Below are 27062 nucleotides of genomic sequence, written 5' to 3' on the forward strand. Positions count from 1 at the left end.
GGCATCGGCAAGTCACACTGCACCACAGTTCAACGCATCGACTGGCCGAAGTACACGCTCCTCATGGAGCAGATGTGTGAAAATTCTCAGAACTGTGTGCCTGGAAACATCGAGGAGCTAATTAATGACGCTGCTCAAAAGGCCACAAGCGTTTTTAGGCCTACACCAAAATTTTGTGAATTCGAAGCGGAATTGGAACGCCTCCGAGCAATTCGCCGTCGCGCTGAACGACGCTACCGGCGCACCAAGTCCATCTACGACTTAAGGGAGTCGAGACGCATACAGAAGAAGATCCAGCGTCGGATCAACTTACTGCAGTCTCTAAGGTGGAAGAGTTTCTGTGATTCTCTTGACCCTCATAAACCCCTGTCATATATATGGAGGACGGTGCGCGGTCTTCGAACATCGCCGCAACAGCGCCACCCCTTCAAATGCCTGGCTCTCTACCAAGGTCGCCGAGAGATCGACGTAGCGGAGGACTTCTGTTTGAAGGTTGCCGGCCAACCGTCCTCGTTCACCGCGCATGATTCCTATGACGTTCCCATCTCGAGGGATTCTCGTATGGACAATCTGTTTTCGACCGAGGAGTTGCAAGCGGCATTGGCAGCGTGCAGACGTTCCTCATCGCCTGGACCTGACGGGGTGACGTACGCAGCTCTTGCCAACCTCGGTCAAACAGCTCGGCAAGCTCTTCTGGACGTGTACAATAATTCGTGGCGTGAAGGAGTGGTTCCTGCTGTATGGAAGTCCAGCCGCCTTGTGCCTCTGCTCAAACCAGGCAAATCACCTCTAGACGTGGCGTCGTATCGTCCCATTGCTCTGGCCAGTTGTCTAGGAAAGGTGATGGAGAGGATGGTGCTTACACGTCTGGAGTGGTACTTAGAGCGATACGAGATATACCCTGACGCTATGGCAGGTTTCCGACGCGGACGTTCTTCTATAGACAACGTCATAGATCTTATCTCGTCGGTTCAGCACGAAAAAACCCTAAAGAGACTGTCAGCGGCGATGTTCCTGGACGTTAAAGGCGCTTATGACAACGTAACTCATCGAGCCATCCTGGACGCTATGGGCGATGTTGGCCTGGGTGGCCTTGTTTTTCGATGGATTATCAGCTATTTGAAGGACAGGTCATTCTTTGTGCAAACAGAGGATGGTATGACATCGCAGCACAACACCTACCGTGGCGTACCGCAAGGTGGAGTCTTGAGCCCCACTATTTAATCTAGCGCTCATCGACCTAGTTCATTCCCTTCCGCAATCCGTCCACGTGTCGATCTATGCGGACGATATATGCATTTGGTCATCAGGAGTTACGCGTCCCCAGGTGCGCGCCAGACTCCAAAAAGCGGCCACAGTTACATCAGGTTATCTCCGAGCACGAGGTCTGGAGGTGTCATCGGAGAAGTGCTCCATGGTCGCTTTCACGCGCAAAGCAATGAGACCGTATGTTGTCAAAATTAATGGACAGCCAATCATCTACGAGAAGACGCACCGATTTCTAGGAGTGACAATCGATCGAGACCTCTCCTGGAGTCCTCATATCTCCTACCTAAAAAAGAAGCTGACCATGGTAACCCATGTTCTCAGATTTCTCGCGGGAAAGTCATGGGGTGCATCTGTGAGGGCGATGCTCCAACTCTATAATGCACTCTTCCTGGGTCTCCTACGCTATAGCTTACCTGTACTGAGTGGGACCGGTAAGACCAACCTCCGGGTCCTCCAGTCTGTGCAAGCTCAAGCTCTGAGAATATGTCTTGGCCTTCCCAGGTGTGCATCCACGGCAGCAACAATAGCCATCGCGCATGATCACCCCATCACTACGTACATTCAAGTCGATGCTTTAAGGATGCACATCCGGCACTTCGCCCGACTTCCATCGCATCATCTCGCCTCCCTTCCTGCCACTCGACCTCGTTCAGCGTTTAGCAGGATTATTGCCGCCAGCCATGGAACTTTACCGTCGAACTTCACGCCTGCAGCACGACCATATCTACCAATGTGGTGCCTGCATCCAATCCAAGCCCTTCTTGTAATTCCCGGTATCAGAAAGAAAACGGACATGTCGTCATTCGCCCTCAAACAAACCGTGCTTTCATTCATGCATGAAAAGCACAGAGAACGCACCCACGTTTTCACGGATGGTTCTGTCTCCTCCAAAAGTTCAGCTGGAGCAGTGGTAATTCCCGTAAAATCTGTCACCATCCAATTCAAGACGTCTCACATTACATCATCGACGGCTGCAGAACTCGCAGCTATCCGTGCTGCTCTGGAGTTTATTGGCCCCAAATCGTCACAGTCATGGTCCATCTTTTGTGACTCGAAGGCAGCTCTCAAGTGCCTGCTGTCCCCTTTCAACCACGGACCTAACGCACAATTAGTAGCAGACATCCGACTACTTCACCATCACGCAACCGACAAGGGGCACAACATCATCTACCAGTGGATACCAGGTCACTGCGGAATTTCGGGAAATCACAGTGCGGATGACGCTGCCCGATCGGCCCACGATGGTGCCCCTATTGTATCCATACCACTGTCGAGAACAGACGCAGCCACAAAACTTCGTTCCCTCGCACGCGAGCTTACGCAGACTCTGTGGAACACCAGTGACTTCAGCAACGCACGCCTCCACAGATTGGATCCATGTCTGCAACTCCGTCTTCCACCAGGGTTACCACGAGCGGAAGCAACACTTCTGTGCCGCCTGTGGCTCGGCGTCGCATTCACGAACGCCTATTCCTTCCGCATTGGAATGGCTGACAGCCCTGCTTGCGACAACTGTGGCCGCGAGGAGACAATCAAGCACCTACTCTGTGACTGTCCCCGCTACAATGTGGCAAGAAAAGTGCTCGCGACTGCGCTTGAAAAACTGGACAATCGCCCCCTCACAGAAGAAAAAGTTTTAGGACACTGGTGTAGACGGACTTCGGCACTCAAGGCCTTAAGGGCTCTGCTGAAGTTTTTAAAGGCTTGTGAATTGTGCGACCGGCTTTGAACGTTGTAGCGCGTAGGGTCGCGTTATTGCGCAAATTTTCTTACTTCAATGTTTTTTTTTTCCCTTCTATCATCTTTTATTCCCTTTGCCCCTTTCCCCAGTACAGGGTAGCAAGCCGGTATTCACACTGGCTAACCTCCTTGTCTTTCTTTCTCTTTCTCTCTCTCTCTCTAGGTATATCAAATGTGAATGTGTTTCTTGGTTCTGTGTTGCTTAAATATGGCTCTCCTTCCAATTTCCTGAACTTTAATCTTGTAATTGTCACTATTTCCCCTCTGCGTGGTCTTCGGCCAGCAATGTAAAAATTAATAGTACCTAATTGAATAATTATATAATTAAAATTAAATTAACAAACAAAGCATTGAACATGCATAGCGCCAGGACAACGTATAAAACTACTGTTCACAAATGTTTATTTTTACGGTGGGGCGGGTGTTAAAGTAGAGCACTCGATGTCTGACGACATTAGGCATTCAAGCAGAAAGTGCAAGTTGTTACCCTGGTTATCGTAGGAACTAATGTCCCTCTTATGGGCCAGTACGTATTCACTGCAGTACTGTTGATTTTATACGTCATGTGGATTTTGAAGCCTGGCTAGATACGCGAGCACGGCGTATCTTATTATTTGTTAGTCTGTGAAATTTTGGTAACCTTTAACTCCAGAAATCTAAACTTCTTGTTCCGAAGACATTGGTTCGCAATGTTTTAAGGCTGCAAAAATGTACTGAAATCAAATGGACGGCATCAATTGGCCCCTGGAAGGGATATGTATTAACTTACATGGGGATCATTTGTTGGGGGCATCATTTTATTAGCAGTTCACATGTTAAAACGTTTTAATTAACCACGCTATCGACTTTTGACTTAGCTTTTGTGTAGGCGGTGGCGCCAATAAGTCAATCATGATCTCATTGGTAATCATGATCTCATTGGTCGATAAGAAGCTTCGCGCTTACGGAAAGTAAAACGAGTGTGCAAGTATTGATTCCGCATGATATCTTGTGCATGAAAAAATAATTACGGCAGATCCAACGGGCTTGCTGGAATATACGTTACGGAAAGCTTTCTTGAATTTCGATTAAATGCTGTTAAAATACACATAATGCGTGCAATTGCATTTTATTTTCATTTTATGTAATTGTTCACACTTTCTCCCTAAGCGCAAGCACAAGTTCACATGGCCTCATGGTATGCGATGAAGAGGCAAAGAAAGGTTCACTTTTGAATGAAAAACCCTTAACAATGTCAGTGGCATGCGTGCCCTTTATGGTGGGTGAAAAACGTGTTTGTCGTCGTTGGTGTCATTCGCAAACTCTGTTTACCCTGTTGAATAGTTCGTAATGAGAATAAACATCCTGATTTATTCCCGTCAACCGGAATGCCACTGTTACAGCCTGTAGTTGTCTATATTAATCGTTCGTCCGTCCTTCTCCAAAACTTTTATCAGGTACATAGTGGAGTCTCCCAAGTGGCTCTTGACAGTCGGAAAGTACAAGGAGGCCGAAGAAGCCATCAGGAAGATCGCTAAGATAAATAACTGCAAAGTTATTGACGAGGAAGAACTCGCTAAGCTGAAGAATCAGTACAAGGAGGTATGGCGAACACTACGAACTTAATCTTATTTGAAGTGAATTAGAGAGCATCAGAGGAAGAAAAAACTGATGGTACGACACGCCCAGTCCTACCGTCGGTTTTTCTTCCTCGGATGCTGTTCGTCACTTTAGGTAACATGTACCAATTAGTCCATTCAGTCATATTAAGGATCTTGATCTTGTTCTGAAAATCGGGCATTGTACGTCGAGACTTTTAGGAGCTGTGTACAGTATCGTTGTTGGTCTAGTTTGGTAGTTGCGGGCTAAAATGCACTATTGTATGACTAAAGTGCATGTGCGCTCGTGTAGCGCCTTTATACTCTCTTAAAAAAAGTAACTGCAATTAAAAAGTTAGTAGCTGCAGCTGTTGCACACAGTTACTAACTCGCGTACTACGTGACGCCTGCGGTTAAGAGGGCGTCCCATGTTCACCGCCTTGGCCATGAGTGGCGCTGGCTAAGACACCCAGAGCTAATTCTTGTACACATACACAAACACCCGAAAAAATGGGTGTGGAGATTGCCGCCGCGGAAATTTAATTGGTAAAGTACCGCACGCGTAATGCGAAAGGTGTAAATGCGGTCTCCACCTAGAGCAACATATACCTTTCCGTCGACTTTCATTCTCCTTTACCTGATTATTCCAGCATTTCAAGATAACATGGCAATTAACTCCCCCGATGCTTTCTCTGGCTTCATTTTGGTATTTTGTATAGTTGTGACTAAGTGTTTCCCAGCCATTTACTGAGGTGCATGGAGATTCACAGGTGCATGCCGTTTAAAGGGCACCTTACCAGGCTCCATTGAAAATATATACACTAAGTTGTAAAGCACTGCATAGGGAGCGTTCTACTTGTAGTATTTTAAAAAAGGGTTTGGTAATAGCCGGTGTAGAAGCAAATTAAATGTGTGGAAATGGTGGGGAGTCGAGCTACCCTCCATGCAGCTGTGTATATCTCCCATTTCCTTTGACCAGACGGCAAAAGCATCATTCTTCCCATAGCGGTGCCGAAAACATACATGAGTTACATCACAATTCCCGCCTTCCTTCTGTTTCTTTTATTTTATTGCGATAGCAGTTCTTACACTCCAGGCGAATTTCTGCCGTCGTCGTCACCGTGAGGTTCCCACCAACAACCGCGCTCGTCGCTCGCTCGCCCGCATAGTCTCGTATCTCCACACGGCTCTGACCTTCATGCGCCGTGCATTCGCCGCTCAGTTTCCGTTGAAGCGATAGACCGCACGTACCTTCGCCCGCTGCGCGGCGTATGCGCTCGCTGCCAGCGTTTTGACAGTCGTTGGCTGCAGTCATTCAGTGTGTTCTTTTCATGTTTGTTTGTGCGCGCTCACACCACGCTTGTTCATTCAGTTAGTAATAGTCTGGCCACATTTTCCAACGCACGCTACACATGCAATGCTGCCCAGATCGGCACGTGCAGCACTACAGGTGTGTCCCTTCGCACGCGCTGCCCACGGTAAGCGCTTCTCATCAACACCACCTTCACTTTTACACGCGCCTTCTCGTGGTCATCGAGTCTCTCTTCATGTCGGTCTACTTACGGCGCAGCACACCTGCTTAATTAATCAGCTCATGTTTACTACAATTCATATTGCCACCAAAGCCGCTCACCTTACTTCGTATGACATTGCTGTGTTGCTATCGCATTCATTGCTTCGCCCTTAGGGCGAAACTGTGACATTTTTCATAAGTATTACCCTCAGGACCAGAGGGGCACTACAGAATGGAGTGGAACATACGGGGAAAAAAACACACGATACAAGCTTTGTTCTGTTATTACAATGTTAGCTGAAAAGATGAGATACAAGCGGGAAACAAGAAAAATTCAAGCAATTGACCGAGAACCAGCTAAATTACATACTTGCTTAGTTACATGCAATACACTTGTGTTTAAAACATTATGAAATTGTATATAGTGAACAGTGGACGTGACTGATCCCGGAAGGTGGTTCCAGTCCTGCGAGGTGCGGGGTACAAATGATTGATAACATGTTTGCGTTAAGCACGACATTATTCCCAACGTTTGTGCATGATCGAAACGAGGGGAAATGTATGATGGAGGAAGAATAAGGCCACTGTGCAGGGCGGGACTGTAGTAAATTTTGTTGAAGAGACATAGTCGAGAAAATTTGCGGCGAAAGGCTAGTGGTCCAAGCTGTAAAGACTCTTTTATTGAAGCGATACTGGCAGTACGACTGTAGTTTCTGAGAATAAATGGGACAGTTATTTTGGACTAGTTCGAGGGCAGAGGTTAATATATCAGTGCTTGGGTCCCAGATGGAAGCGGCATATTCAAGTTTACTTCTGATTGAAGTTTTGTAAAGGAGTTTCAAAGAAACAGGATCTGATGAAAAGTTGCGCCAGAGGTAACCTAATGAGGGGTTAGCATTGCTTATTATCGCTAATATGAAGAGACCAAGTAAGAGAGGAAGTTACGTGAACACTTACGTAGCCATAGGACGAAGTGGTTGTTCTGCACATCACGGTTTTGGTTTCTCTGGAATATTACACATTTTAACCGGTTTCTGCTGGGAGACGCCGCTCCCTTTTTCGGCGATGGAAGTGGAATCGATCGAGCACCGTCCAGACCTGCCAGCGTCTCGGGAGCTATTCCAAAGAAGAGGAACTGCCTTCGGATCGAAGCTGATAGCGATGACACTGAGCTGTACTCTCCCTCGAGCGATACCACTTCGGACGAAGAAGGCTCCGAGGTCTACACACGCGTGAAAGCGAAAAGACGAAATGTCAGCGGATGCTCCGCATCAAGTAAGTCGACTGCGACCCCTACGCTGAGAGTTCCGGAGCATACAATTACCTTTGTTCCCGAGGAGGCTACGGACAATCTCAAGCGACTCAATAGACATGTCATCTCTTTATCTGGAGTATCTCGCTCCAGGCAAGCTAAAAGACGTCAGAATCAATAATCGCAAGAACGTCCTCGCTATCGATGTTACTAACCGAAGCGCCTTGGATACGTTGAAGGTTAAGCAGCTAGATAACATCAAAGTGCATCCTCAGACCTTGAAAACCACTGCAGGAGTGGTTTACAACATCGACGTCTCAGTCTGTGACAGTTATCTGCCTATTTTGATCAAAACAACGACAGAGAGCATTGCCATAATACAAGCTCATCGTATTGGCAAATCAACTTGCGTGAAGCTTCTCTTCAAAGGGGATAACCTACAATCGCACGTGAAGGTCGGCCATTTTCGTCGTACTGTACGACCTTTCGTGTCCAAGCCCCTATAGTGCCGCAATTGTAAGAGAATTGTACACGTGAAGGCTGTGTGTAAGAACCTAGGCATATCCTCACGTTCAGAGTCGCATAGCTCTGACACTTGTCGTGCGACGGACTTCAAGTGCTCCAACTGCAAGGGTGCGCATCATGCGACTTCGAAAGATTGCCCGTTCCAGGAAATGAACAGATGATCTTGAGGCAGATTCGACGCATAAAGAAGCCGCAACTAAAGTGCGACGCCGACGTTCCCGGCACCGCAAGTCAAGAAAACACTGTGGTAGTTCTAAGGAAGTGTACAATCCGGAGAAGCCTGGTCGTCAACCGCTGACGTCGTGCATCGCTAGCGCAGATCAGAGAACGCCCGCCATCGATGGCTCAAATGAAGCATGGCCACCTTTTCCGAAGCCACGCCAACTCGCAGAACCACGAGACACGAATCGTCCACCAACTACGAATGGCCCGGCAGCAGGCCCTGCAGCAGTACGCGCAGAAGGCCAGGACTTGCAAGTGATCGCCATGCTGAAGTCACTCATGAATGTTATGCGCACGTTAATGACGAACCTAAACACCCCGAATGCTCGCAGCACACTGCAGGTACTGCACACACGATGAATCCAGTACTTGCAAGTCTTGAATAGCACCATGGCATATTCACCGCTGTCGTTCCGTAAATATGTCAAGGAAGCATCCATTTTTCAGTGGAATGCTCGAGGCCTCAGATCAAGAATTTCGGATTTTCGACCTTTCATATTTGCGAACAAGTTTCCCATCATCGTCGTCGGCAAACCAAACCTTCAAACTACAATCGGGCTATGAAGCTTTCCTATCCGCGTCGTGTAATGTCCTCAGCAAGGTCGTCGTTTATGTTCGGTGTGAACTCACTTACGTGCTACATTCAGTTGTGCCTCACGACGACGACCAATACCTGTATTTAATTGTAAAAACAAAAACTTACATTCACTCTCGTCGCTGCATATAATTCTCCAACCAGTCGTTCTGACACGCAACGACTGGGTGCATTTTTATCTGCAACACCTGTTACTTGGATCCTTAGTGGAGATTTTAACGCACACTATCCGCTCTGGGGGAATTTGAAGATGGGCTCCAAGGGAAGAAAACTAGTCGCATTTGCCTCGTACCAAGAACTTTGTTGTCTCAATGACGGCAGCCCGACATATTTACGGGGACTGATCTACAGCAGTTGTCTGGACTTGAATTTCGTCTCTCGGTGTCTTCGAAGCAGTATAAAGTGGTTCTCAGACATAGAAACCCATGGAAGTGATCCCGTTCCTACCTATTTGAAGATCAAGGGAGCGGCCAAGTCTCTATCTACTGCCCTCCGTAGAACAGACTGGACAAAGTTCAGATCGCTTATGGAAGACGAATGTCAAGGCCACCCATTACTTCTGGAGAATCTGATTAGAAGTGCACTTCAAGAGGCTATGTTCACTTAGGAATTCTCCAAAGTATAATGAATATGAAGGTTAAGTGGAAAGGCTTCGAGCGATTCGCCGACGCGTGGAAAGATGATACAGGCGCACCAAATGTATTCATGATTTGAGGGAGGCGAGGCGGATCCAAAAGAAAATCCAGCGCCGCATCGATACACTACAATCTCAGACGTGGAAATCTTTTTGCGAGTCCTTGGATCCTCGTAAGCCTCTGTCCCACATATGGAGAACTCTGCATGGCCTACAATCGCCTCCGCAACAGCGCTACCCTTTTAAGCCTCTTGCCCTGCATCAAGGACGACGTGAGATCGACGTTGCTGAGGATTTCTGTGCAAGAATCGCTGGCTTGCTATCACGACCTGTATCATTAGCACGTGATGTTGCGGCATCCGAGGACTCTCGCATGGATCTGTTGTTCTCTATGGAGGAGCTAGAAGCTGCGCTGGCGACTTGTAGGAAGTCATCATCGTTTGGGCCCGACGGAGTCGCATACACGGCACTTCGAAACCTTGACCACAAAGCCCGCAGTGTACTCTTGGAGAGATGCAACGAATCCTGGCACGAAGGAGTGATTCCTTGTGAGTGGAAGGTCAGCGGAAGGTCACCTTTACGTAAGAGCTCTAAATCTCCATTAGACTTGGCGTCGTACCGTCCCATCGCTCTTGTCAGTTGCGTAGGGAAACTAATAGAAAGGATGGTGTTGACGCGCCTTGAATGGTACTTCGAACATAATGAGGTCTATCCGAATGCAATGGCGGGCTTCCGGCACGATAGGTTATCGGTCTATAGCGTGCTTGATTTAGTAACATCTATTCAACACCAAAAGAGCATGAAACGATTAACGGTGGCGATGTTTCTTGATGTGAAAGGCGCATATGATAATATAGTGCACCAGCAATCCTCGATGCTTTGACCGATGTGGGCATTGGTGGCCGTGCACTGCGCTGGATTCACAGCTACTTGGAGGATAGAACTTTCTTCGTACTTAGAGGATGGAATGAGGTCCCACCATGTCACCAGAAAAGGTGTGCCACAAGGCGGAGTGTTAAGCCCCATGCTCTTCAACGTAGCACTGCTAGGCCTGTTGGATCACTGCCAAGGACGGTCCATATATGCATCTGTGCAGATGATATCTGCATCTGGGCGTCCGGCGTGACTCGGCCGCAGATACGAGCGAGACTGCAGAAGGCGGTCACACAAACATCGTCTTACCTGCATATGAAAGGCCTAGAATTATCCTCCGAAAAGTGCCGATTAGTCGCATTTGCGCGAAAAACAATAACTGCATATGTTATACGCATAAATAGACAAGTAATTACTTACGAAACAAAGCACCGATTCCTTGGAGTCATCATCGACCATGATTTGTCTTGGACGCCGCATATTTCATAAATGAAAGAGGTTGACTGCAATAGCTCATGTATTCAAATTTGTCGGCGGAAGGCTTGGGGCGCATCTGTGCAATCGATGCTACAGCTGTACCATGCATTATTTATGGGCTTCCTAAGATACAGCCTGCCCGTGCTGGGAAGCACCAGTAAAACAAACCTTCGAACATTCCAGAGTATGCAAACCCAAGTTCTACGGACGTGCCTCTGCCTTCCTAAGTGTGCATCCACAGCGGCCACAATCACCATAGCGAGACCACCCTATATCAACGTACATTGCAGTCGACGCTTTAAGAGTGCCCATTCGACATGTCGCAAGGACGCCCTTTCACAATCTTGCTTGCCTGCCAACAACTAGGCCGCATACGAGTTTTAGTCGTCTCCTGACTACTCACGGAGCATCGTTACCATCGAATTACGTCCCAGCAGCATAGCCTTCGTTGCCACTGTGGTCTCTGCATTCACCTCGAATATGCCTTACAGTTCCAGGCGTCAAGAAGGCACAAATGCCGTCAGCAGCATTGAAGCAAGCAGCATTATTGCTACTACATGAGGTCCACAGTGACCGCTTACACGTTTACACCGATGGGTCTGTCATGCACTCCAGTTCAGCAGCTGCAGTATTTATCCCAGCAAAATTTAGTGATAAAATTCCACACGTCGCACTTGACATCGACGACGGCTGCCGAACTTGCAACTCTGCGTGCAGCAATGTAATTTATTGACCAGGAACCGGCCCAGAAATGGTCCATCTTCTGCGATTTCAAGGCCGCCCTCCAGAGTTTGCTCTCTGCACTACGCCGTGGACCCCAAGAACGACTTGGCGCGGACACACGCAAAATTTACAATCTGGCAGTTGACAAAGGCTATGAGTCTTTTAATGGCTGCCAAGTCACTGTGGTATCCTTGGAAACGAGCAAGCAGACGCAACCGCTAAATCGTCACATACCAGTGCAGATTTCGTCGCTATCTCTGTGTCCAGAACAGACGCAGCGGGAAATCTCCGTGCACTTGCTCGCGAGCTTACGTTAGCCCACTGGAATTCGGCGTTCTGCGCCGCAAGCGCCCGCCCGCGCGGCTGTATGTTGAAAGCCATTTGCGGCGGGGGCAGAGTCCTCCCTCCCTGCGTTTTCGCGGCTAAGATCGCGTTAATGCGAGCGCCGGCACGAAACTCAATTCACTCGCTGGTGCTGCAGCGCTGACTTACTCCAGCGTTTTTGCAGCGAGTTTCCGCGGTCATCGAGTGAGATGCGTTCGTTTGCTTGTGCGCGCATGACACCATGTTTGTTAATTTAGTTAGTGTTCCTTTGTTTACAAGTTTATACGATCGATAAAACTATCATTGCTTGGTATAGCTGTCCACTAATTTGCCCCATTGATTGCGATAAAAAAAATGAAAAAAAATGTTAAAAAATTCAGTTTCGCCCGAAAGGCGAAACTGAATTTTTTTTATTGCTTTTTTCCTATGTGGCGCATCTCTGGCGGTAATGTTGTCCTGCCTGCGTTTGACTAGAATCCTCAGCTTGTTCGCGTTATTGCTGGCGATTTGTACACTGCAAGCGGTACGCGTGACACTAAGTTGATGTTTTGGATGTCGTCGTCTTGAGGAGAGTGATTTCTCTAGGAAGAGCGCGCGGACTTCTGTTTAAATTTTCAGCGGTTCGTGCGGTGTATGTCGGTGTAATACTTTGCAGATGTGACCACTATGACGCGGTCTACGAATCGCACTTGTGTTTCACTATCCGCAATCCTGCGGGTCTATCCCATCAAGCGTTTTCTTTCTTTTTCTTTTTTCAGTTCTGCGCTACCGCGTGGCGCACATGTATGTGACCGAGAGTTCTAAGCCGGGCTTGCTGGTTTACGTTCAACGTGGCGAATAGTGGCGACGACTGCACAAGAAATATACGGGAGGAGGAGGAGGGGGAGGGGGGTATTCTGTAAGTGTCCACCTAGTGGACATGTACATTTCGTCTGCTGCTGAAGTACTGATTGGCTGGAGTGCCAATCAGCCTATATATATGCAGGGTGTTCGTTTTGGTTTTACGGAATTTTTAGAAATCGCCTGTGGCAAGTAGGATAATTCTTATCATTGAGCTGGGTTATTCGATGAGGCGGACATTAGTAGCACGAGAAATCGAAACGCATAATCTACTAGTTAACAAATTCACTACATAAGTTAGTTAATTACTTTACGACACATATTGCAATTTACGAATTGTAGCCGGTGAGCTTGTCAGGCGTATCCACTTGGAATGAATTTACAGAAGGACACCAGTGTGGAGATATGCGCCATCAAACTCGCCGTAAAAATGCACTCTTGATCCACTTACTATTTTACCAAAATGCCGTTTTATACATTGAAGCACAAAAGTAACAGGAACGCCAATGTTTTTCATCCCACACTTTGGGAAATATCTCGAAACTGGTGTCATCCTGGAAATTCATTTCAAGTGAGGTCTTGCAACCTCACCGGCTACAATTCGTAAATTGCAATATGTGTCGTAAAGTTCATTAGACAATTTTGTTAATTAGTTGATTATGTGTTTCGATTTCTCGTGCTACTATTGTCCGCCTCATCGAATAACCCAGCTCAACGATAAGAATTATACCTGCCACAGGCGATTTTTAAAAATTCCATTGCCGCGGCATGAACGCCGGTTGGCTAACCACTTGCGGGAATACGGGAGCGGCGGCGGAGACTTCCGCCATCGCCGCTTGCTGGGGACCAAAGAGCCGGGCGATGTCAGCGGGATCTCACGTGACCCACCCGGTAGCGCTGATAGCGCTTGCGATTCCCGTGCGCCGCCCGCGGAAGGAAAGTTGCCCTTCTCCCAACTCTCCCTGGCGTGCATGCGCCTGACGCGACATTCGCTGCGTGTGCGGCGGTCATGGGACCTGAGGATTCCCACAATATAAACAGGCGTAAAAGCAAAATGTGATTTGGTCGGAGAGCCGGCGATCAAATGCAGTGGAAACTAAAATATTCAAAAGCCAAGGTTGCACGAGGCATGGAAATGACGATTTAGCAGGCGTAAAAACACGATAGACCAGCAGAAAAGATGATACTATAAAAGGAATCGAACAATAATTATGGGCGATAAGTTTCAAAGGCCATTTATGCAGCTTCTTTGCGACGCGGACCGCATGCGTGTATTTAAAATGTCATAATGCAAACCGTGCGATTACAAAAAAAAAAAAAAAAAGCCATCGACAAGACAGAGAGAGAAATAGGACAGGAAAGACAGGGAGGTTAACCAGACGCACGTCCGGTTGGCTACTCTGCACAGAAATCAACAAAGACCTGAGCTCACGCCAATGTTTCAAGAGACAACAGAAATACAGAATAAAAGGAAAGGGTGATAAACTAATGCTCTGTATACTTAATGTCTGTCAGAGTAAAAGGTGATGTGACGACGCAAGCTGCTCCTTTATTATGAAGCACTGTTCGGAAATTTTGCACGAACGCTGGCCCCGTTTCATCAAACATTGGCGAGCAACCATGTGTTTCAATGGGTAGTAAGGCTACAACTACCTGTTCTGTCATTATTTAACCTTTAGCTTTGTCGAACTTTAAGTTTTCCGCAGGCTAACAGAATACCATAACCAACGTTCTTCTTACATTCTCTGAAACAATTGGTGTTGGGCTGCTGAGCACGAGGTCGCGGGATCAAATCCCGGCCACGGCGGCTGCATTTCGATGGCTCCGAAATGCGAAATCACCCGTGTACTTAAATTTATGTGCACGTTAAAGAACCCCAGGTGGTCTAAATTTCCGGAGTCCCCCAATACGGCGTGCCTCATAATCAGAACTGGTTTTGGCACGTAAAACCCCATAATGTAATTTTTAAATTTTTCTCTGAAACAATTCCTATGATTTTTATCGTAGCACCTACTTCATTTGTTGATTTATTTTGTAGTCTCTTGCATTAGTTGCGCTGTTGGCCCAATTCTGGAGTTTACACACGTTACATGGTTGTTATTGTGCAATTCCTTTTTGTTTTCACAGCGTTTCCTTGCCAGCATAGAACTTTTAAATAGCGTTGTGCCGTTTTTTTTTCTGTCACTGCATGTCCTCTTTCGCATTTCTGTACAGCTCCAAATAAAAATGTCTTTTTTTTTAATAACCGGGGAAATGGTGTCCTCAGTTTTCGTTCTTCGCTTATTCATACAGTAACACTAACATTTCATGGCTATGAAAGCAGCGTTTATGCGGATGCGCGCTACGAGACATAATAATGCAGTTGCGTTAATGACGGCTACATTTTGGAGTTGAAACCTGGCGTCTATTAACTTTTACTATTTTTTTTCTAATGTTAGTAAACGTTGTTAGCCCAACCATTGCACGAAAAATGTACATTGTTTGTTCAAAACATTATTTAAAATATTTGAAATATGTGAACACATGGCATCGCCGAAGTGGTGGATTCAGGGACCGCTAGAACATTTCGGTACTCATTCAGCGTCTTGTGTGCATTTGCTTTGCAGAAACATGCGAATCGGAAAGCGACAGCCTGCGCGGGAATCCTGGCCATGTGCAATTCAAAAACGATGGTCACATTTACGCTGACCAACGTTATTTTTCAGTAAGTATGCCGCACTCATCTATTTTTTCTCACCCGTGCAGAATTCCATTAGGCATTTACGCTATACCTCTTAATCACTTTGACGTAGGTGTGGGTGAGCCAGTAATTTCTTTAGTTGGTCTCTTAAAGGGGTACCAGCACAACGTTTTCGTGTCAGCCGTACTCCTTTAAGTCGCCGTCAGATCTGGCATGACGCCGTTTCGTATCGGCGTCGCTCGGTGTCCTACATTTACATCACTACTCCTTCGGCGTCGGCCCTGTACATGTCGTATGGTATAGACGGACGCATATGGTAGGCGCAATCAAGTTATGCGCGGTATCTTAGATATCCTTGAAAAGTGTGAAATCGGTGCATTCTATCACGACTAGCCTATGGGGCTGCAACATTGAGGATAAGAAATTTGCAACGAGCGGTGGAACGGAAAGTGTGAAACGCTGAGACAAGAGGGCAGTACCGATTAGAGAGAGCAAACGGGTTTAGAGGAAGAGATATAGTTTGCAGTGGGCAATAAAAAGTAACTCGGTGGGACCCGAGTAACAATTTATAGCGCACAAGATTATTTTACCTGCTCATTTCGGTGTTCTTGGAAAAACGGTGATCTTGCAAATGTAGCAATGGAAGTACTCAATTCACAATTTTCAAAGCTGGAAAGCTATGGTCGATCTACTAGAGGTGTCACTTGGCGTAGGAGTTATCTAATGCCAAATAAAGTTGATTGCTGAGTGGAACACAGTCAGTCCTAGTTTCTAATGCCTTGATCTTATCTTGAAATAATGTCCTCGTGACTGCTGGAAATACAATTGAATTCGTGAAGACTCCTTTCCCGGCAAGCTACTCTCGGTTTGGACGCTCATAAAATCGGTTATCCTTTCTATCAGAAACTGTCTACTTTTTACGTGTCTTCACGCGTCTACATTTTACGAGGGTCGTGCTTCATCGCAAAAGACAAGCCCGCGCCATAGATCATGAATTAGTTTATGCATTTTCAACATAAGTAGCTGTGCTTATAACCTTGTAGGAACTTGTGACCTTGCAGCGCGATTTTTTCTTTTGAAATTCAGTTTCTCCTTTAAGACCAACGCAAAGGCGAAGTGGTTAATTTTGCTGTTGGTTTAGTCACAAAGCAAAACTTGCACAATTTATGTTGCTCTAAGACTGCGCACGGCATTATGCTTTTAGCTGAATGCAAGCAGAGTGGCCCGTCTACGCAACTTCTGCAAAATGAAATTGATGCACCAAAGCTTACAACTCATCTATCTGAAAACGACTTATTTGCATTACTACGCAACAAGTTCTTTTTACGTGATTGCACAAGGCAATAAAGATACAATGGCAATGGCAAAAACGGGTAATTGGAGATCGCAGGGAGAGGCCTAAGAGTGCGCACGGCGTTATGCGTTTAGCTCAACGCAGGGGGAGTGGCCCGTCCGCGCAAATTCTGCAAAATTGAATTGATGCACCAAACCTTACAACTCATCTGAAAATGACTTACTTGCATTACTGCGCAATGCGCTTTTTTTACCTGATTGCACAAGGCAATAAAGATGCAATGGCAAAGACAAGGGTAATTGGAGATCACAGGGAGAGGCCTTCGTCCTGCAGTGGACATAAATATAGGCTGATAATGATGATGATGATCTACATTTAGCACTCTTAACGCACATAAGGGACAGGTATGCCCCATCGCAAATTTCATTGCAGGGCAGCTCGCACGCTGCTGTCAATTTTATTCTTATCTGAAAGCTGCCAACAATCTATAACACTCAATTTCATTTTTGTATGCATTAAAAGCTAACGAATCATACTGTCTAGTTTAAATGTCTTTGCGGTTCACTGCTACACTTTAATGTCCTGGTAACACAAGCATGTCTTGAACTTGCGAATGTCAACAGTGCACTGAACGGGACTATATCGAGTTTTTCGACATGAGATCATGTTCGTTAGTATCTTGGCAAAACTTTACTATGCCAAGTAAGTGAATCAGCTCTTCAACGCCCACAACGGCTTGTTCCTTCGGGATTCTGTAAACTAAGCCCTTGACAGTGACAAACATAACGCGGGTAGGCTGTCCTTCAGGAATTAAGTCGAGAAACTATCCCCCCCCCCTCACTGCTAAATTACTGTTAAATTACACTGGGATCGTGTTCTGCCTAATTACTAGTATGCATTAGTAGCCCGAGAGTGTCGTCAGTGCCCGCGTATCCGTTGTGCGCTTATTTTCCACACGTGGAACAAGACATGAACCCACCCAGAGGAGTGGGTAGGATGAGAGGGTTGTCGGCACCTTCGCAAGTTAATTAGAATTGGTGGCTGCATGACGCACATGTCCCCCTTGTAGTCCGCATTGCAAATGCGCCATCGGTGCTTCTCACAGGTTCTGCACAGCTCTCGTGCGGTACCAACTGGCACTGGATACGGGGCTGCTGCCAGTGGACCCATACATGAATTTCCTCGTGGGCGGTGCCATCGAAGCAGTGAGCGGAATCGCCAGCCATCTGATTCTACTGTACCTCCCACGCAAGAGTTCGACCATCTGCTTTTTGATTTTCACCATGGTCGCGTATCTACTCCACGCCTGTTTGCCAAAAGGTGTGCCCTTGCTTCACGCTTTAGCTTGCGTTTCGATACGATATTCAAAGCAAATGTGTCAATGAAAACGTCGTAGACAATCCTGAAAAAACATGCGATCCAGCTGTCTGAATCTTTCACATAAGTTATTTCCGTGCTTGAAAGAAAGCCCGCGAAATACGATAAAATACCACGTGACCAGCCGCGACAGCAGCGTAACCAAATGTGTAGCACACGAACAACGTCCAATTCTTGCCAGTCGCGCTCCCTTGACAGAAGTAAGGCCCGATTCCCACAACCATCAGACGCCCTATCCCCGTCATGGCACTGGCGCCCGTCATGAGACAGCGTTTCCTCAGTGGTTTCTCCTCAAAAGTGGGACGCCGGCTACGTTAAAAGCATCAGGCAACCTTACCGGCGCGCCAATGTTGAGGAGGAATCGGCGAGGAAACGTTTTCTCATGATGTACGCCGGTGCCATGAAGGTTATGGCGTAGGGAAAGGTGATGGGATGGAGAAAAACACTTAGAACCCGACACTGCACGTAGGAGTGTGACCGAGTGCGGGAAAACAAGCACAACTTCAATCGTCCTCGAAAGGTGTAACTTAGAGCATGACTTTAACTGCTATTTCGTTGTAACACTGTTATTCGTAATACCATCCACAAATTATGCTTTCCGGGGCATCAAAACGTGCTAAGTATATTAAAGTAATAAGGAATTTGACGTTGCATGAGGTACTCGATATCGTGACGCCGTAAACACATAAGATCTTGTTTACGTTAAGGTCATGAGACTATACTCCGCGTAAATGTGCGTACGGCAAACATGCAGTAGAATGGCTTATAACCGGAGCTACAATTTAGCGCACAGTCCCGGATGCCTTGGCAAGGCCCGTAACCTTGGCTGCGTTACCAACAAATGGAGATAGAGTATGTACTATTAAGATTACCTTGGTTAACCTTTCATTTTTGCATTTGTCGTCTGCACGACAGCAGCTTTACTATGATGGCCAACGCTTACCGCCTTCTCTCTCGTCCAGATTACGCCTTGGCCGAAAGGCTGATGATGCTTGTGGGTCGGCTGTGCATCGGAAATGTGATCAACATCAACATAATCTACTTAAGCGAGATGTTTCCCACTGGTGTTCGTGCATTGGCGATTGGGTTCGCCCAGACCGTGTTCGGAGTCGGAGCCGCCATCCAGCCGCACATCAATCACCCCGTGAGTTCAGTGCACGGAGTTGTTCCATGTGTTTGGAGTGAAAACATTTTGCTATACACTACAGTGGCAGCGTAAAATTTGGCTATCTTGATTATGAATACAATAAGATGAGCAGGAGATAGTACGAAGAAGGGGAAAGCGACAGGAAGATGGCTCACTATTTGTGTGTGCCTTCAAAAAAAATTTTTTTTTCACCTCCTGCTCGTCTTTTTGTATTCTTGAACGTGTACTAACTCGCCCAACAACTTATTTTCCTATAATGTTTACGAGTTTATCTTAAATACGTTACGCTGTACTGCTGTCGCGTCTGCTTGAGAAAGACCGCGATTAATACGCGCATAGGCCATTCGCAAGAATGAGTATCTTTACGGTCGTGGAAGGGGCAAGCCAGGTTGCCTATTTTCGCTCTACGCTCATGTTTTCATATTGGTGGTCCTTATGCAAGAGCATTCACAATCCATGTTGGAAACAAGAAACGTAAACCATGTGTTGCACAACTGCCTCTTTTGGTTTTGCGAAGCGAATTTTAACAGCGTGAGCGTCAGCCTGGTTTGTATTTCTCGCCGAGATGCTATGAGGTGAAGTCGAATTGTGAACCGAAATGTTAAAACAGCGGGGCTCAACTTCAAATTCAACCTTAAGTTCTTCTATTAAAATTTGTGTGCTGAGTTATATCCTTCCGATACACTTTTCGCGGCATTTTTTCACGGACCACCTGATTCTTACCCACGTTTGATCAGACCGAAATGGCGTTTTTCTTAAAATTCAGGTTTTTTAAAAGCCGGTTGGAAATTTCCAGGTGCACATACTTCAGCAGACAGTACGCTTTAGGGACAATTCTACCGGGTGATTTTTCAGACTATACACTTACTTTTTAAATACTGCCTGTCGCAGATAGCACAGCTCTAGTCCTTACGTTGAATTATTTGAAGAGGCGGACATTACTTGCATGATAAATCGAAATTGACCAACCAATGAATATTTTATTAAGTTCTAAACTAATCTCTTAACTACACATATTGCAATTTACGAATTGTAGCTGGTGAGTTCGAAAGGCGTATCTACTTCGAACGAATTCTCAGAATGACACCCGTTTCAAGATAGTAATTCCCGAAGTTTGCGACGAAATACATTGGGGATCCAGTCATTTTTGTGCGTCAATGCATAAAACGGCTTTTGTTCAAAAAAGTGGAACAGTGCATTTTTACCGCAAGTTTGACGGCTCATGTCTAGAAATCGGTGCCATTTTTAGAATTCGTTTCAACAGGATATGCCTTGCCAACTTACCGATAGCAATTTTTAAATTCCATTATGTGACTTGCAGAAATTTTTAAACCTGAATGTTTGTTAATTAGTATATTATGCATTTCGATTTATTGTGCAAGTTATGTCCGCCTTTTCGAGCAATCCCGTTCAACGATTATAATTGTGCTAAATGCCACAGGCAATTTTGTAAACTTCTGTACAGTCGGAAAAAACGCCTGGTATAAAAGTAGTTTAAGGCTCTCTTGCGTAGACTTTTTTAAAGATATTAAAACATACTATAATATGGGCTTCTTGATCCTCATGTTAAAGGAAGAAATACAATCAAAAACAAATAGTCCGAAGTTCTGTCATGCAGCAATATTAAGAGAGCTACGGACGATTACAAGTTACCCTCCTCCCTAGCCATGCATTTCCTCCTCAACTCGTTCGCCGAGTGATCGGGGTTAAGCTCCGCCTTCGCTGGCTCTGTCATGTTGTGACGTATCGTCTACTTCCGGTTGGCTTGGAGCCAGCGCGCGAAGGCTCTCCAACCTCTCCGCTAGCCTCCCGGCCGTCGATCCCCAGCGAGAGCGATCAAGCAGCGTGCGTTGCGAGCGTTCTGTCGCAGCGCCGAGCGTGTCCGGTATTCCGGTAACCACAGGCGAGCTGGGTGTTTTGACGGATAGGCAGAGGCGTAAACTAAAGCCCCTGACCCTCCATACCACTGTGATGAAGGAGCTTCGTAGATGTACGTGAGCGGCCTGATCGGCATGCATGGTTCAGCCATCTGGTGGCGCAGAGCTTATATAACCAGCTAAATACGGAGCTAATATTCCTGTAACCAAGCGTAAAACATTTTAAACATATAAAAGGACAACGTGTTCAAAATTACGCTCCTGCCGAAAATTTGAGCCACCAGCAAAGTAGAAAAAACTTGGTTACTGCTATATTAGCTGTGTGTTTGGTTGAGCTTTGTGCTGTCCAGGTGGCTGGGCACCGTGCAAGCAGTTCACGTTTGCACCTCCGTTCATCACGTAGAGAGAGATAAATGAGATGCGAAAGGCAGGGAGGTTAACCGGAAGGTAGATATCCAGTTTGCTACCCTACACTGGGGAAGGGGTAAGGGGAGACAGAAAGATAAAGAAAATGCACACACTTAGAGAGGGAGAACACGCACGCACGCACGCGAGCGCACACGCGCACATACACACAGAGAGAGAGAGTCGTTCAAACAGGTCGCTTGACCGGAGGAACTTCAGTAGCGCCCTCGTCGCCTTCTTGTGAAGACCGTATCAGCCGGCATTCTAAAATCGTCTGTTTAGAAAGCGGCCGGTCGTCGAGGCGTGCCAACTGCGTTACGAGCGACTGTCTCTCGGAGCTGTAGCGGGGACAATGACACAGGATACGTTGAACTGTTCCCTCGCTGCCGCAAGTATCACAGGCAGCACTGTCAGCAATTCCGATGCGACAAGCAAAAGCATTCGTAAAGGATACCCCAAGCCACACTCGGCAGAGAGCAGTTGTCCTCGATTCGAAAAAGTCCCGATGGAATGCGTAGTCGGAGGGATGGGTCCAGGCGGTGCAGTCGAGTATGTTGGAAACCAGGTGTGTTCCACATGGCTCGCGTGGAATCACGCGTGATTATGCGAAGCTTTGTTGCTGCATCGGCTCTTGATAACGGGATGGGTTCCTTCACAGCATTTTCGTGAGCCCTCCTCGCAGCTTCATCGGCCTGTTCGTCGCCCAGTGATGCCACAGTGGCCTGCGAGCCACTGAAAAGTGATGTCATGTCCTTTTTCTGCTAGTTGGTGACAAAGGTACCTTATTTCCAGCACAAGTTGGTCTTGTGGTCCACGACGTAGAGTGGATAGCAGACAATGCAGGGCGGCCTTCGAATCTGTAAATATGCTCCATCTTCGTGGTAAGTCTTCGTGAATCATGTGAAGTGCGCAGCGAAGTGCAGCAAGCTCCGCCGCAGTCGACGTTGTCCGGTGAGAAGTTTGAAACTGAAGGGTCACGGCTTTTGCGGGGAAGATCAGTCCCTGTTGATCCGTCAAGAGTTGTCGAGCCATCAGTGTAAATGTGAAAATGGTCCTTGTATGTCTCGTGCAGCATGAGGAGAGATAGCTGCTTGAGAGCTGGGGACGAGAGTCCTCCTTTCGTTTGAATCTCTGGTACCGAGAGTCGAACTTGTGGACGAGCCAAACACCAACGAGGTGATAGCAGCCTCTCGGCAGGCGTATAATCTCGAGAGAGGCAGTCACGGTACGGCGATATCGCCTGCAAAAGGAGGCATTGGGTCGGTCATTCGGCAAAGTGGCGAAGTGATGGAGAGGGGAGCGGGCAATGTGCCTGATGTGTGCTCTGAGCACTTCCAATGTCATATGAGTTGTCACTGGGTAATCTTGAGCTATTGCAGTTGTTTCCGCTGTCGATGTGCATCGTGGCAATCCAAGACAAACCCTTAGTGCCTGCGCCTGAGCACTTTATATTGTGCGGATGTTGCTTCCGCAGGTATTGCTCATTACAGGTAAGCTGTACCTCAGATATCCGAGAAACAGTGCCCTGTAGAGTTGTAACATTGCGTGTACTGACGCTCCCCACGTTTACCCTCCAAGAAATTTGAAAACGTGTGAAATGGCCATTAGGCGTTTCTTCAGATAGGTCACATGGGGACTCCAGCTGAGATCTCGATCAATGATCACCCCCTAAGAACCTATGCGTCCTGGCGTAACAGATGTTTTGCCTATTGATGGATATGGCGTAAGACGTCATTGACTTCCGCGTAAACGCGACCAGCGCACATTTCTCAGGTGAAATCTGGAGGTCTTGTTCGCTGAGATACGCAGAAATTGATGTCGCAGATTTTTGAAGTCTCGCGAGCACCTGAGGACGGGTGTTACGACCTGACGTCCACACGCAGATGTCATCGGCATACATTGATGTATGGACATCATTTGGTATGCGTTCCACGAGACCGACAAGAACAAGGTGGAACTAGTGTGAGGCTCAAGACACCACCTTGGGGAACACCACGGTATGTGCAGTGTTGAGACGTCGGACCGTACTCGGTCTGCACAAAGAATGACCTCATGTGTAACTAGTTGCGGGTCTACCGGTGCACGCGGCCACCAATGCCAACCGATCCCAGAGCATCAAGTGAGCCTCGCTGATGACCTCGCTGGGGCTGTACCAGGCGCGTTGATTTCCCGGGGAGCTTGCCATAGCAGACCTCAGGCAGGGCGGGCCTGTGGAAGGCTCCGCGTTCGTTGCCACGAGGCAGGGAGCAGAGTCCCCGAAAAACGTGTAAAACTTGATCAAAATGCAAGGAACAGAGATAGAAGCGTTCTATCAAAGAGGCACTTCGCCGTCGTCGTTCCCTCCATCACGTAAAACGTGGTAAAACGGCCTGTGCACTTGCGTTTAATTACCTAACTACCGGACACGCTAAACTCTATTGTGGCAATCCTTCGACGTGAAGTGACGGCTGCAAACGCGTAGATGCTGGCACCGTTTGGATACCGACAGTCCGATGCGCTGCAGCCACTCCGCTCGTCTGCTGCCTTGCAGCGGGGCACGATGTCGAAGCTTGACATGTCGGCGATCGCTACGCTTGCAGCCCACAACGCAACAAGGGCGAACCATGGTCCTCGCGAAAAGAACACCAACATTGACCGCGCAGCTCTCGTCAACACGGAGCACGTTTTAACACAAGCAGACGACACTTGCTGTGGGCCGGAAGTGCTTTTAGTGTAGTGATACATGTCCTTGTGCGCTCTTTCTGTTACTTTCTCTTTATAGAAACAAATTAACTAACATCTAAACTATTAAAAACAATTGTTCACCATAGTGTTGGAAAAAATATCGATGGCGCGCCCTGGGCAGCTAATCGGATAGCTAGCCCTACTGACGTGATATGGTCAAATCGCGTCACTCGGCCACAAAACTCAGCCCATTGGCGTGCTGCGATCGGTAGTGCTGTACCTTTCTAAAATCTTAGAATTAATTACACGCTTTACGTGGCACGCTTCGATGGGCCAATTAATGATCAGAAGGACCTACTCTAACGACTCAGTACGTTTGTACAAAATCGTCAAAATCGTTTCAGGGTCCCTTTAAGTAGACAGCACGTGAGCAGAAGCTGAGCTCCTCGCTTCGCTATTGTATCGTACATTTATGGCCATGTAACAGCGGCACTCTCTGACGTTCCCTTGACCATTGATCTGGTGTTTGCAGTTTGGCAACGCAACGTGGGACGCCGTCTTCCACGCGATCATCATGTTGGTCGCGGCCGTGGTGTTGATACCCTGGCCAGAGACCAAGGGGCGGCCGCTGCCGGATTTCGTGGCCAACGCCGAGGCTTCGGGAAGTTTGGAAACAGCTGGATCGGTTGCAGACAGCGCTAACGGCGCTGGGCACACTGCGGTACACGATAATGCTGGGTTCAGCCCCAACGAAGGTGAACTCGGCGCCAACGAGGCTGGAGCCAGCATTAACAAGATTTGGGGCCACCTCACCAAGACTGCGGACAGCCCCATTCTTATGGAGTTAGCCTCTTTCGAGCGGGTAATCGGCGTACGGCGAGGTGCCGCCATCGCTGCCTCTGTCGCTGGTGCCGTTGCTTCTCCTGGAGGCGCTGCCGCTATTCCCGCGCTTAGGCGCGAGCATAGCTTCTGAGTGGTGCCATATTTCTAGCACCTTCCCGCAGAAACGGGATAGTGACGCAGGAAAAAGCTGAAGTTGTCTTTTTGTTTCCTCGGGTGTCATCTGGTTTAACTCTTGCAGATCGAAACCTCGGTACGTGATTTGCATTTAGTGTCATGTTCCCTGATCGTGTGTGTTCTCTGTTCGTCCCTCAACACCGCTTTTCGATTATTCTTGCTATCGTGGGACTTTTCGATAGTCGTGTGCAAGATAGCCTTTGCCTAACTTGACTTTAGCTCTTCGAGCACTCGCAATGAAATCTCTCCGCAGGTCCCTTCATAAACAAATTGCCAACGACTGCTTTAAACACGGGAATGCGGAAAAGCGCTAAGTCACTACCATATTGTGGTTAAGCTGCGTCACTCTATTGCTTATTCTTCGCTATTTTTATAACAGCCTTTCCTTCCATAAAGGCGTATTTGAAGCGTGTTTTTAATCGTCCACTTTCCGAGTGCTTCTGACAGAAGCGTAGATTCACCACTCATTGCGCTCATTATAAATTTTTTACTGCACCCCATCATGTCCGGAAATTCGGCTTTGTTTTTTTATAAATTTTGAATGGGCGATAGCTTGCCACCCTCACTCATTTAACGGGACGTCACTGCAACGGCGCACATTCGTTGCAACTAGTAAATAAACATTTATTCCCTTTCTTGTTGTGTCCGTTCATTGTGGACCTAGTGCTGAGCATGTTCGCTGCATCTTGACCGTTGCCAACTCGGGCCCGCAGGTGTTCTGAAACTTAGCGCCAACGCTTATTTATTTTATCTTGGGCAGGTATGCCGACAAGATGTACACCCTATCGCAAGAAATCAAGGCTGGCCACCTATTGCAGACAGCGGCCGACTAGCCATTTATTTATTTCGCTATAGTCTGTACTATAGCGTATGCTGTACAATAGCAGCTGAACATATGCAGAAAAGGATTTCGTCCTGACAACCTCGACTGGAAAAAGGTGGTAGAGAAAATACCAAACTGTACGGCAGCCAGACTGAGTGGAATACCAGTGTGGCTAATCGGTAAACTGGCGGGCAAAAATCGGGTGTTGTAACAATCATCTTGAAAAAAATTATACAGAACAATCAACCGCTACATACTTGGCGATGGGGTAGAGAATATTTTGAATGTGACAAAAGCAGGACGGCGGGAGCAGCTTTCTGTAGCTTGCTGCCCTGCGTGGACGGAAGGGAGAAAGGGAAGAAATAATAGTACAGATGACGATGCTAGTGCACAGGGAACTACCGTATTTATTCGAATATAGGTCGACTTTTTTACCCAAAATGCTGCTCAAATTCAGCGCCTGCTGACGACCGCCATGTTCCTCTAAAGGCGCAACCACAAGGGAGAAATCTTCGACGGAATTTCGGCGTCGGCGCTAACCGGCGGCGGCGGCCGACGGCATGGAGAACAATGCGCCGCCGGTTCACGCTCGCTCGGCGCCGCAAGACTGAGCATGCTAGGGTGCCTTGATGCCCGCGCGCCCCGCGGGGGCGCGCGCATCGAGGCACTCTAGAGCATGCCAGAATGCAGCGCCGACGGCGGAAGTGGCGGTAGACGCAAGAGGCAAACAAACTAGTCTCCGAGACGGCACGATGCGCAAAGTGAGCGAGCTCGGAGGCCATTTGCAAAGCGAGCTTCCGGCGTTGCAGTCCGCCGGAAACACTCTGCCAACAACCGCGCTCGTCGCTCGCTCGCACCGTCTCTTATCTCGACACGGCTCTGACCTTTATGCGCTGTGCATTCGCCACTCAGTTTCCGTTGAAGCGATAGACCGCACGTACCTTCGCCCGCTGCGGCGTATATGCGCTTGCTGCCAGCGTTTTCACAGTCGTCTGCAGTCATTCAGTGTGATCTATTCATGTTTGTTTGTGCGCGCTCACACCACAGTTGGTAATAGTCGGGCCACAGTTTCCAACGCACGCTACACATGCAATGCTGCCCGGATCGGCAGTGCAGCGCTACAGGTGTGTCCCTTCGCACGCGCTGCCCACGGGCAGCGCTTCTCATCAACACCACCGTTTCACACGCGCCTTCTCGTGGTGATCGAGTCTCTC

General features: G+C 47.6%; 1 protein-coding gene across 1 annotated transcript in view; it reads left to right on the forward strand.

Annotated features, from left to right (window-relative positions):
- The window catches only part of LOC125939648 (solute carrier family 22 member 6-B-like), a 52275-nt gene extending 26621 nt beyond the window's left edge, over positions 1-25654 (forward strand). Inside the window, exons 6-10 of the mRNA XM_049673202.1 lie at positions 4446-4590; positions 15171-15268; positions 17644-17858; positions 18878-19059; positions 24541-25654. Coding sequence (XP_049529159.1) covers positions 4446-4590; positions 15171-15268; positions 17644-17858; positions 18878-19059; positions 24541-24981 — 1081 coding nt within the window. The 3' untranslated portion in view covers positions 24982-25654. The remainder of the gene's footprint in view (positions 1-4445; positions 4591-15170; positions 15269-17643; positions 17859-18877; positions 19060-24540) is intronic.
- Positions 25655-27062: the final 1408 nt, after the last annotated feature.

The sequence above is a fragment of the Dermacentor silvarum genome, chromosome 1 (assembly GCF_013339745.2).
Source record: "Dermacentor silvarum isolate Dsil-2018 chromosome 1, BIME_Dsil_1.4, whole genome shotgun sequence".
In the NCBI taxonomy this organism is placed as follows: Eukaryota; Metazoa; Arthropoda; class Arachnida; order Ixodida; family Ixodidae; genus Dermacentor; species Dermacentor silvarum.